At 40.8% G+C, this 12,357-nt stretch overlaps 1 protein-coding gene across 2 annotated transcripts in view; it reads right to left on the bottom strand.

Annotated features, from left to right (window-relative positions):
• Positions 1–1,052: 1,052 nt before the first annotated feature.
• Positions 1,053–12,357, bottom strand: part of RESF1 (retroelement silencing factor 1) — a 241,149-nt gene continuing 229,844 nt past the window's right edge. The window contains exon 9 of one of the 2 annotated variants that reach the window (XM_057303220.1): positions 1,053–1,214. In XM_057303220.1, the coding sequence (XP_057159203.1) occupies positions 1,156–1,214 (59 nt within the window). In that variant the 3' untranslated portion in view covers positions 1,053–1,155. The remainder of the gene's footprint in view (positions 1,215–12,357) is intronic. The other variant, XR_008955925.1, reaches the window with a different exon arrangement.

Genomic DNA, 12,357 nt, shown 5'->3' with positions numbered 1-12,357 from the left:
TGTTTGTGCCAGGATGGTTCTTCTTTAACACCTCTCTAAAACATTCGTAAGATGGGGAGAGCAGGTAGTTTTCTGACTAAAATTTTAAAATGTTGTTGGCTTTAGCATTCAGTAATTTGAATAAACTAATTATTAATGCACTCTCCCGAAGACCCTTAAGCCTGAATTTTGCTCCACTGCCTAGACTTCAAGCCAGGCTCAAGGACAAGGAATCACTTACATTTTCTTTTCTGTCTTCTGCCTCTTTAAACATCGAAGGAATGTCCTTGGCCCCCGCGTAAACAAAAATCAAGCTATAAAGTGAGCACAGCTCTCTAGCAAAAGATTCCCACTGATGTGGCAGAAAATTAAAGGTGGGAACAGGGAAGGACAGGGAAAGTAAACAGTCACGTATTTTTCATTTTCCAGAAGTGTGAACTCACCCACAATGGGGCAGCCATTTGGTTGAGTGTTTACACTGTCCTCCCCATTGCCACTACTATGGGAGCGGGAACAAGCTAAGACTCACACTGTGAACTGGAACAGCCCAAACTCGTGGTTTCATGGCGCAGATTATTTACTCTTTCTTGCTTCCTTTCTGCCCATCCCCTATAGGCCCTCCACCTTCCAGCATTCCCAGTGAAGTAGCCTCTCCTTAGGGTCTTACTCCTAGGAGAGTGAGTGGGCTTCTCTTTACTGGTGGGAGTATTGCTAATGGGGTGCACCCCAGGCAAAACGCTGTTCTAGATTCTCCAGTTTTATCTTAAATTTTTGTGTCAATTTGCATTGTGTGCCGACATTCACTCCTGCTTGTTTTCATTTTACATTTATTTACCTTCAGGAAAAAAAAAAATTTTAACTTTTTTTTTCAAATCTTTTGATCTGATTCATACACTAGAAAGATGCCACCAATGAACGGTCTGCGATCCTAGACGTTAGTAGGAGTCAGAGAGCAGTGATTTCATCCTGACCTTCCAACCAGCTGATGGTCAGGTTGTGCCCATCTGAGACAGATAATGTAGGCCCTGGGATACATAATTCAAAGATGCAGTTTTTACCTTGAAACAAAATACCAGCTCGAGTGATGTCTGGGTGGCTCAGTTGGTTAAGCGTCTGCCTTCAGCTCAGGTCACGATCCCGGGGTCCTGGGATTGAGTCCTGCATTGGGCTCCTTGCTCAGGGGGAGACTGCTTCTCCCTCTGCCTCTGTTCCCCCTGCTTGTGCACATGCTCTCTCTGGCAAATTAAAAAAAAAAAAAAATCTTAAAAATACTAGCTCAAACCTGGGCAAAGAAAGATCATAGGAAAATACTTTTTATCCAACTAGCATTTATTGAGCACCTACTACAATGCCTGGCACTATTCTATACAGCAGACAATCGTGGCCAAAGTACAGACTCTAGAATCCAGACTTCCTGGATTCAAATCCCAGTTCTGCCACTGACTAGTTGTGTGACCTTCGACAATGTACTTTACTACTCTGTGCTTCCATTTCTTCATCTATAAAAGAAGGATGATAAATAGTACCTACCCCAGAACATTATCATGAGGACAAAATGAGTTCATATTTTTAAAACATTTATGGTAGTGCCCAGCACATAGGAAATGGTATATACATTTTTGTTAGATAAATGAAAATAGGCACCGAGAAACAAAGCAAAGTCCTATTCTCAGAGATTTCAATTCTAGCAGGGAGAGAAATAATAAACTAATAAACATATTATATAACAAAATATTGTAATAGATACTAAGAGGAAAAATAAATCAGCCCCAAGGGTGAGGGTGTAGTTTGGATAGTGTGGCCTGGGAAGGTGTCTCTGAAAAGTGACAGTATTAGGGTTCTCCAGAGAAACAGAAGAAATATATCTAGCTAGCAAGCTAGATAGGTAGATAGGAAAAGAGAGAGAATGAGGGAGATATTTATTATAAGGTATTAGCTCATGTGATTATGGAGGTTGAAAAATCCCAAGATCTGACGTCTGTAACCTGCAGATGCACAACAGCTGGTGGTATAGTTCAAAAGCCTAAGAGCCAACAGCCAATGGTAGAGTCCAGTCCAACTCTGAAGGCCTGAGAACTGGGAGTACCAAAGGCAGATCAATATCCCAGCTCATAAAGTCAGGCAGAAAGGCAATTCAATCTTTCTTCTACTTTTTGTTCTACTAAGGCCCTCAACAGATAACACCCATCTACATTGAGAGCAAACCACTTCACTCAGTTTACCAATTTGAATGCTAATCTCTCCTGGAAACACCCTCACAGACATAACCAAAAACAACATTTAACCAGATATCTGGGCATTCCATGATCTAGTCAAACTGACACATAAATTTTAACTATCACAGTGACATTTGAGTGCCTGTATAAAGGGTGGGGGAGGAAGTGCACCATGTAGCTATCTGAGCAGATATTGTTTCAGGCAGAAAGAACAGTAAGTACAAAGGCCCTGGGGCACAGAATTTCAAACATTTAAAGGGTTGCAAAAAAGTCATTGAGACTGGAGTGAAGTAAACTTATATAGATGGTCCCTAAACCCAAAACAGCCTCTGAAGGTGGCCCTAAACACAAGCTATTTGAAATAACCTAAGAATTAATCATTGTCACCTACAGATGGTGGGATTTGAGGTCATTTTAAATTTCTTTAGAATTTTCCCAATTTTCTCCAATAGACTTAATCTCTTTAGGATCAGGGAATTTAAAAAAACTTAACTTTTTTTTTTAATAGTTGAAGAACTGAAGGAAGAGAACTTATATTTCCAGATGTTGCAGAAACTTAAATCTTGGTTGTTTTTTCCTGCTCCTAGGAGTCCTGGCACCAGCATGCTGAGACTGATAAGCCTCCCTCGTTTCACGAAGTTGCTAACTGTTGAAGTACGAGGACCCTTTTATCATGAACAGACATGCAGGGAGTAGAGGACATTGGTTGGGGGAGCAGTTCATTGAAAGTGATAAGCTAAGAAAGCAAGAAGCCACCCAAGAATCTCCTTACTCAGAGGCGCTTTCGGCATTTGATCTTATACGAAAGGTCCAGAAAAGTGGAACTCCTTCAAGTCATCCTACTGAGATACAGTCATAACTAAGCTGTAACTGTAACTAATTTGTCTAAAACTTAGCAAAAGAAAAAATGTTATTTTACTTAGCATACTTTCCTATATTGAGAGGACAATTATGAAGAAAAGCGAGTTTTAAAAATTGACTCATCTGTTCCACAAGTATCTATGGAGGGCCTCCTAGGAGAAAGACACTGTGCTGCACAGTAAAGAAAGTGCCTCGGAGAACTTAGAGCCCAGTGGGAGCGACAACGTGGAACAAGTATGCAAGTAATTATATATTTACAACTAAGGTTTGTGCCAGGAAGGAAAAGGCACACTGCAAAGAAAACTATGAAAGGAAGACTTAATCTAGACTGGGGTGCCTGGGGATGAGTCCTAGGAAGTGCTATCTAAGCTGAAAGCAAAAGGATTAGACTTAGAGGAGGAGAAAGAAATGCTGCAGAGACGGGAATGTTCCAGGAAACAGAACTGCAAATGTGAAGGCCTTCAATGTCAGAGGAGTCTGGAGGGTTCAAAGAAAGGAGGGAAGCTTGGGTGCTGGGAAACAGCAAGAGGGATGGAAATGCTGAGACCGGACACTTGACAGGCAGGCAAGAGCCAGAGGATGCAGGGCCTTTTACCTGTATGAAGGGTGTTGAAATTACCTTCGGAGCAATGCCAGGTCAGTGAAGATCTTATGCAGAGGGCTGACAAGATTTGTACTCTAAAGATGCCGCTCTGAGATTCAAAGTGTAAGAAACCCAACCATAGTCTATTTTCCATAAATGACCACATTCAGCTAAAGGAACTAGGAATACTGTAGATGCAAAAGTAGAGGTAAAAGTAACTGTGTAGTTTCTTCATTTAAAAGATATGAGTCTTAATCTTGATTACTAATATTTACGCTTTATATTGACAGCCTACTAATAAGTATTTGGCAAAATAAAAATCTGATCTTTTTTTTTTTTAAAGATTTTATTTATTTATTTATTTGACACAGAGAGAGAGAGACAGCCAGCGAGAGAGGGAACACAAGCAAGGGGAGTGGGAGAGGAAGAAGCAGGCTCCTAGCAGAGCAGGGAGCCCGATGTGGGGCTCGATCCCAGGATGCTGGAATCATGACCTGAACTGAAGGCAGACACTTCAGTGTCTGCCACCCAGGCACCCCTAAAAATCTGATCTTAACAATGTTCACAGATTTTCATTATTTTGGTTGGCTCAAAACAAGTATTGTCATTTTAATCTGGTTTAGATAAGTGAGTAGTAGAAAAAATGAAGTAGGATTAGACAATAGATTCAGTGTTTGACAGAGAGTTTTATTTGCCTACAAATTGTACAAAAATGCCCATTTCGCTTTCAAAATTTTGTCAACTTCCCACTAGACCACCAGAGAAAGCTACTCAAAGTTGGGTTTATTAAATGTACTGCAGCAGAGAGCAGTGCCACCTTGACTTAACTGTGACTCAGAAGGAGGTGAGGTAGGTGGATTAAGGAAGGGTTACGGATTTAGGCTTTGAAGGTCTAGACTCCACTGGTTTAAAGAAGGTCCTTCCAAGTGGAGACCTGGTTGGAACTGGGAAAAGTTTATGACAACAAAGTGAGGATTTTAAAGTCATTTTTGATAAGCAAACTGTTGTCAGAGAAGCAAGCTCTTTTCCAGCTGAGCAAGCTGCTACCTTAATCGGAGAGCTGTTCCTACAGATGATCCCCCAGATACACTGACTGGCAGACATATCCTACGGTAAATAGTGAAGTTATGTATTCTTTACAGTTTTATGTTCCTGGGCAACATTATACTGGAAGAAAGAATTAGGCAGGGGCACCTGGGTGGCTCAGGCGTTAAGCGTCTGCCTTCGGCTCAGGGCGTGATCCCGGAGTCCTGGGATTGAGCCCCACATCTGGCTCCTCTGCTGGGAGCCTGCTTCTTCCTCTCCCACTCCCCCTGCTTGTGTTCCCTCTCTCGCTGGCTGTCTCTCTCTGTCAAATAAATAAATAAAATCTTAAACAAAAAAAAAATTAGGCAGGTAGTCTCAATGTCCACTTTTCCTTTAAAGAATTCTCCTTTTAAAATCCACTAAGGGGCACCTGGTTGGCTCAGTAGGAAGTGATGAGACTCTTGATCTCGGGGTCATGAATTTGAACCCCACATAGGGTATGTAGAGATTACTTAAATAAAACTTTAAAAAAAAATTCACTAATACAAGAGATCAATGAAATATAGTTCAAAAAAATAATTGCAGCAAGTATGGCAAAGGATTACTATCTCAATATATGAAGAACAAAAGTAATATTAAATATATATATGCTGCTGTATGTTGTTCATATGCTAGAAAAAATAATGAAGACTCAAATAGGTTAAAAAAGCATAAAAAGTTACACCATGCAAGTGCTAGTCATAAGAAAGTTGGAGTGGCTGTGTATATCAGATAAGTAGACAACGAAAAGAATCAATTTCTCAAGAAAACATAACAATACAAACATATATGTGTACCTAATAACAGAGTCTCAAAACAGACATGAAAACAAAAGTGAAAAACTGAGAGAATTTGAGTATTTTGTAATTATTGTTGGCTATTTTGTCATTTTTCTCCTAGTAACTAATAGAAAAATACATAGAAAATTTAAAAACAGATACAGAAACTTAAAGAAAGAACCACTAAATCAGCAGTCCTTCCTTGTCCTCAATCCCTACACCTCATCAGTCAAAAGTCTTGACAATATTACCTGCTCTGCATTTCTTAAATCTGTTCCCTCATTTCCATTTTCATGGGTTGCCGACTTGAACTGACCTCCTTCCTTCAATAGCCAGCAGCAACCCAACCTCCCCGTGGTAACCAGGATCAAACACCCATCCAGTGATCCCTTTTTCACTGCTTGGCGTTTAAGCGGCATGAGGAACCTAAAATGGTAGGCGGGAGTACCAGCTACCAAAATACCAGAACTATGTCAGTGTTCACTAGTGGAACATTCTTTCACTGGACATTGGAACTTTCAAACCCACTGAACCCAATGGTTATAGATTGGGAAGAAAATCTTCCTTAAGTGGATTATTATGTTTAAAAATAAAAGGCCTATCAATAAGAGCCAAACTATGGAAAGAGCCCAAATGCGCGCGCACACGCACACACAAACACACACACACACGATGGAATATTACTCAGCCATCAAAAGGAATAAAATCTTGCCACTTGCAATGATGTGGATGGAGCTAGAGAGTATTATGCTAAATGAAATAAGTCAGAGAAAGACAAATACCATATGATTTCACTCATATGTGGAATTTAAGAAACAAAATAGATGAACGGATGGGAAGAGGAAAAAAAAGAGAGAGGGAAACAAACCATAAGAGACTCTGTACAATACAGAACAAACTGAGGGTTGCTGAGAAGAGGTAGGTGGGGGATGGGCTAAGTGGGTGATGGGTATTAAGGGGGACACTTGTTATAATGAGTACTGGGTATTATACGTAAGTGATGAATAACTAAATTCTACTCCTGAAAACAATATTACACTATACATTAATTAGCTAGAATTTAAATAAAATTTTGAAAAAAAATTAAAAGTAAAATTAAAATAAAAGGCCATGGGGGTGCTTGGCTGACTCAGCTGGAGAACATGCAACTCTTGATATCAAGGTCATGAGTTGAAGCCCTGTTTTGGGTGTAGAGATTACTTAAAAATAATAATAATAGAAATAAAATAAAAGATCATACAATGGAATATTATTCAGCCATTAAAAGGAATGAAGTATTGATACATTTTAAAACATGAATGAACTTTGAAAACATCTTACTAAATGAAAGGAGCCAAGTATAAAGGCCACATATTATGTCATTTTGTTCATAAGAAATACCCAGAACAGGCAAATCCCCAGAGGCAGAAAGTAGATGAGAGATTACCTGGGATTTGAGGGAGGGGAAATTGAAGGACACTGCTAAGGCTACCAGCTTTTTTTTAGAGAGAATGACAATGTTCTGGAAGCAGATAGTGGTGATAGTTATACATAGTTTATGTATAACTATAGTGATAGTTATACATAGTTAGATGTTTATGTGAATTACATCTCAAATTTTTAAAAACAAGGAAAAAATGGAATAGGACTATTCTGGACCACTACCCCCTGGGCTCATATATTTGGCTATGAGCAGGATGTCACCATATATTGTCTGCTGATTTAAGTCAGTTATTCATCCTGTACAACAGCACCCCAGTCCTGTAAGGTAATTTTCTTTTAGCTCATATAGTAACTGAGTTTTTAGCAGGCCATTCTACCATGTTGTCAAGCCAAATGTTGTTGGGGCCTGTGGTAATGCTGGCGAATTCTGTGAGTGTAATTCCACTGCATTCCATCCTTTGCTGTAAATATGCTCCTTGGTCTGAGGTGATTTGTATGGAACATGAATAGCAATGAATAAGGCCTTCTGTTTAGTGCTGGTAGAAGCGTTTGGGGCAGCAAAGGTAAAGCCATATCTGAAACATGTTTCTATGCCCAAGAGGACAAACTGCTCCTCCCTCCATTATGGAAAGTGTCCAATGTATCAATCTGCCTCCAAGTACCTCATCAGTTCCTTGGAGAATGGTGTGCTCTGTCAGGGACTCAGCATGGCTTTGACCCACAGCACCTGGGTACCTAGCAGAGGCAGAAGCGAGGAGAAGTTCATGCAGAACCTCCTTCCCTGTTGCCATCTCACTTTATAAATGGGCCTATTAATAATGCAAACAGGAGGGTGGCTGGTGAAAGAGGTTGACTGACCCACAGGACTGCATATACTGTCCGTCTGATTATTGACAGCCTACTCTGCAGGGATGCCCTCTGATGAGCATTGGTATGGGTTGCAGATTTGTCACACTATGCACATTCTGAGAGTCTTCCACATGTTTTCCCCCCAGGCTTCCTTGACACCAATGTGTCAATCTTGTTCGAAGTTTCTGACCATTAGCCACTGTCCATGAATCCATATTGACTCATACATCAGAATATCTACCAACCTAAGCCCAAAGTTGATAACCAGATGCACTGGCTCCTCAGTCACTTTGGTTCTTGCTTAATAGGTTTACCAAACCAGACAGGGCATTGTGTACATATGTTCTGATAGTTATTTAATGTTGTGGGGGTTTTTTGCCTACTTAGTCTGTTTGTAGATGCTATAAAGGTGAATGAACTAGTGCTTTGTCTCAACTTCACATTTAATCACATCCAAGAATTTGCTCTTATAAAGGCTGTGGGCTATTTCAGTATAAGGAACTCAAAAGCTGCCTAAAAGAATTATTCTCATCTGTTCCTGGTGGCAGGCCACAGTGAGATTGGCTTTATCACTGTCTTTTAGTATCGTCTCTAAGTAGGGCTATCAAATATTTCCAGCTAGAGTCAGCATACTAAACAAACCAACTCATAAACCAGAACCTTCCTTTCCTTTTGCTCACTCCTCATGCAGCCGTATGTGTGGACAGAGGAAAGCCAAAGAAGTAGAAAGCCCCAGGGATGTCAGAACACTGGGGCGACTTGACTATATGTTTTTAATTATGCCTTAAGATCTGCTTGGATTGTAATGAATATACTATTTTCACTTAACAATGAAATGTATTTAACAATGAAACGCTGCCACACCAATCCAGTTATATAAATATATATATATATTTTTTTAAAGATGTATTTATCTATTTATTTGAGAGAGAGTGCGCACACGCACATACATTGGGGAAAGGGCAGAGAGAGAGAATCTCCAGCAGACTTCCCACTGAGTGAGGAGCCTGATGCAGGGCTTGATCCCAGGACCCTGAGATCATGACCTGAGCTGAAATCTAGAGTCAGATGCTTAACAAACTGAACCACTCAGCCCCCCCCTCCCCAATTATATAGTTTTGTGAATCAGAGAGCACCCCATCATGATGGACAGTTCAGGCTGCATAGTAGAGTTCGGTCCTAAGAAGCAATTTAGGAACTTCTTTTCAAATGGAGAATACCTGTCAGCAACATAGGGCATGATGCTAGGATTCTCCTAAAAAACAAAAAACAAAACAAAATAAAACCCCCCAAAACAAAACAAAACAAAAAACAAGAACGGTTTTTGAAAGGCTTCATGTAACAGCAATTTCCTGTACCACTGGGCCCCCCAGGCCCTCTGGCCTCAGGGCAGCTGCACCACAGCCTGCGTGTGCTGGAGAGCCTTCTCCTGCTTGGGGCCATGTATAAATCTGGAGTTATGTGAATTACTTTATAAATTCCTTAGGACAGCATATCCATACATGGTGTATGTTGCCCACAAACCCCACAGAGGTTCTTCAAACACCATGCCTCTTTTCTTTGCACTGGGTGGTACAACTCGTGCCAGACTATTGTCAGACTTCCACTAATGTGGAAGTCCTTGAATTTTTTACAACATTTATTTCCATCCTCTGGCATGCACGTTTTATTAAATCTTATAGAATGCTTATTCTTTTCTGTTTTTCAGGTCCAATTAGCATAATATCATCAAAGAAAGGGGCCAATGTTCTAAGAAATATCAAGATCACAAATTTCAGTCTATAAAGGAAAATGCTCAAAGGCAGATATCTGAGCTACAAGCAAGTACATTCATTATTATATGTCCATGTCCTAGAGGTTGAAAGAATTATGGTCAGGAGGCCAGAGAGCAGCCAGGTACTAAAACAGCCCACAAGGGATCTCAGATAAGGCCTTAGACAGGCTCTATCAGGGTCCCACTGATAACTTGCACAAGCCTATGGGGATCCCAGTGACAGAGAAATACACTTGTGGAAATTTGCCACCCACTCTGTTCACACTGTACTATCCAAGAAGGGACATGTGGTCAAATAGCCAAATCTAGCTATTTAAGTTTAAAATAATTAAAATTAAATAAAATTAAAAATTCAGTTCCTCAGTAGACACAGGTGGCTAGCAGCTACACTGTTAGACCATGTAGAGACAGAACCATTGGACAGCGCCACTGCACAAAGTGCTGCTACTCCAAAGTAGGAGTGGTGGTGATCTTCCTTTAACTGGCCAATAGGCAAGATTCCTAAAGGTCTATCAAACCAAATAGGGTAATCCCAACACAGATTCTGCTAGTCACTTAGTGCTGGTTTTGCCCCGTCTGGGTGACACTGGTTTGTAGCTGCCACACAAGTAAATGAACCAGTGCTCTCTGTCTGCTTTACATTTAATCATATCCAAAATTTTTTCATAAAAGAACAGTCGATAGGATGCTGGAATATACTAACTCAAAGGCTATAGAAAAGAGTTATTTTTGGGGGGGGCACCTTGGTGGCTTGGTTGGTTAGGCATCCAACTCTTGATCTCAGCTCAGGTCTTAATCTGAGGATCGTGACTTCAAGCCCTGCATTGGACTCCATGCTGGGCATAGAGCCCACTTAAAAAAAAAACAACAAAAGAGTTATTCTTAGGGAAAAGACAGTCACTTCAATAAATGCTGCTAGAAGACTAGACAGCTACCTGCAGAAGAATGAAACTGGACCACTTTCTTATACTATACACAAAAATAAACTCAAAATGGATTAAAGATCTAAATGTGAGAGCTGAAACCATAAAACTTCTAGAAGAAAACATAGGCAGTAATTTCTTTGACATCAGCCTTAGCAATATTTTTCTAGATATGTCTCCTTGGGCAAGGTAAACAAAAGCAAAAACAAACTATTGGGACTACACCAAAATAAAATACTTTCACACAGCAAAGCAAATCATTAACAAAACTAAAAGGCAACCTATTGAATATGAGATGATATTTGCAAATGATATATCTCATAAAGGATTAATATCCAAAATATACAAAGAAGTTAACTCATCAGGAGTTAAGATGGCAAAGAAGTAGGGGACCCTGGGCTTTCCTCACCCCTCAAATACAGCTGTATTGAGGTCAGACCACTTGGAACTCCCAGGAAATTGATCGGAGGATTGCAAGGATCCCCACAGTTGAAGGAAGACAGCGTTAAAGGAATAAGGTGTATGGAAGTGAATTGGGGGAGAGAAAACCTGTTGTGCCACAGAGGGGTAGGAGCCCCTTCTGTGGGGAGAGAAAAGGGAGAGAAAGAGAGAAGGATTGAAAGAGTACAGTGTTAGGTCTGCACAAGAAGAAAACCTCTCTGGACCAGAGACTGGGGAGGAATGGGAAGTGAGGGTCACAGGTGTTTTGCAAAAAGTGTGTGGTGCTCAAACTCTGAGGTTTTGGAAGTGCGCAACTTCTGCCTGAGTGGAGCTGTGGCACACACTCCTGGGGAGAAGGAGGGCACAGGCCAGAGAACACGCAGAGTGGTGTAGGTATCACTGGAAAAGAACTGGATTGCACTGGAAAAGAACACTCCCCTTCCGGAGTACATTTGGAAGAAGGTCTATTGCCTCTGCAAGGACAAAACCCTGCAGGCACCAGCAAACAGCCTTTCATCGGCAGGGGACAGAGGTGCATGCAGAGGGTGGATAACCTGGTCACTGCTTTTTGTGGTGCTACAACATAGATTCCACGCACTACACAGGTGTGGAAGTTTTTCTGGGACAAAGGACACTAGACACAGCATGATGGGGAGGCTCTACTCCAGAGGAAAGAGCAGATCTGTGGGGTGCCAGGTCCTTTAAAATATGGAGTTCTGAATCCCAGATGTGCACCAAAGATAAAATGTAGGAGAGCTGTGGCGCCAGGTGCACTGATGGCCCTTGCTTTTCTGTGAGGGCTTCCTGAACAACATGAGTTGTGAGATCCCCTGTCCAGGGACGAAAGAGTTGGGTGGCACCATTTAACCCTCGCCACCAACATGGTCAGGCTTCAGAGAACAACAGAGCATCCCCCAGTGAAGGCAGGAGCTACTTACAGCAAACCCCGTCCCTCTGTGCCTGGCAAGTGGATATTTACTGGGGCAGGACTGACTTTGAGCCAGCACATCAGGCCTATCCACCAGAAGACCAGCACGGGCAGCACCCTGCGTGCACCGAGTCTACTGATCACAGAGCGCTTCAAAGTTTCACCTTCAGTTCTGGTAGAAATAGGACCAGGCTGTATTTTTCTTTTCCTTCTTTTTTTCCTTTGGCTTTTTCCTCAGGCTTATAGTTTTTGGTTTGTTAGTTTGTTTTTTTCATTTCCTTTTATTTTTTTCTGGATCAGGCTTCTTTTTTTCTTTTTCATTTCTTCCATTCTTTTCCTTGGAAATCAGGCTTATCGTTTTTTCTTTTTTCTTAGTTTTTTTCATTTCCTTGTCTATTTTTTGGATGAAGATTCTTTTTTTCTTTTCTTTTTCTTTTTTTCCTTTCTTTTTCTTTGGAATCAGGCTTATAGTTTTTTGATTTTCTGGTTTTTTCATTCCTTTTCCTTTAATCTTTTTTTTTGGATCAGGATTTTTCT

The sequence above is a fragment of the Ursus arctos genome, unplaced genomic scaffold, assembly GCF_023065955.2.
Source record: "Ursus arctos isolate Adak ecotype North America unplaced genomic scaffold, UrsArc2.0 scaffold_26, whole genome shotgun sequence".
Taxonomy (NCBI): Eukaryota; Metazoa; Chordata; class Mammalia; order Carnivora; family Ursidae; genus Ursus; species Ursus arctos.
This window is presented reverse-complemented; position numbering and strand designations above follow the sequence as displayed.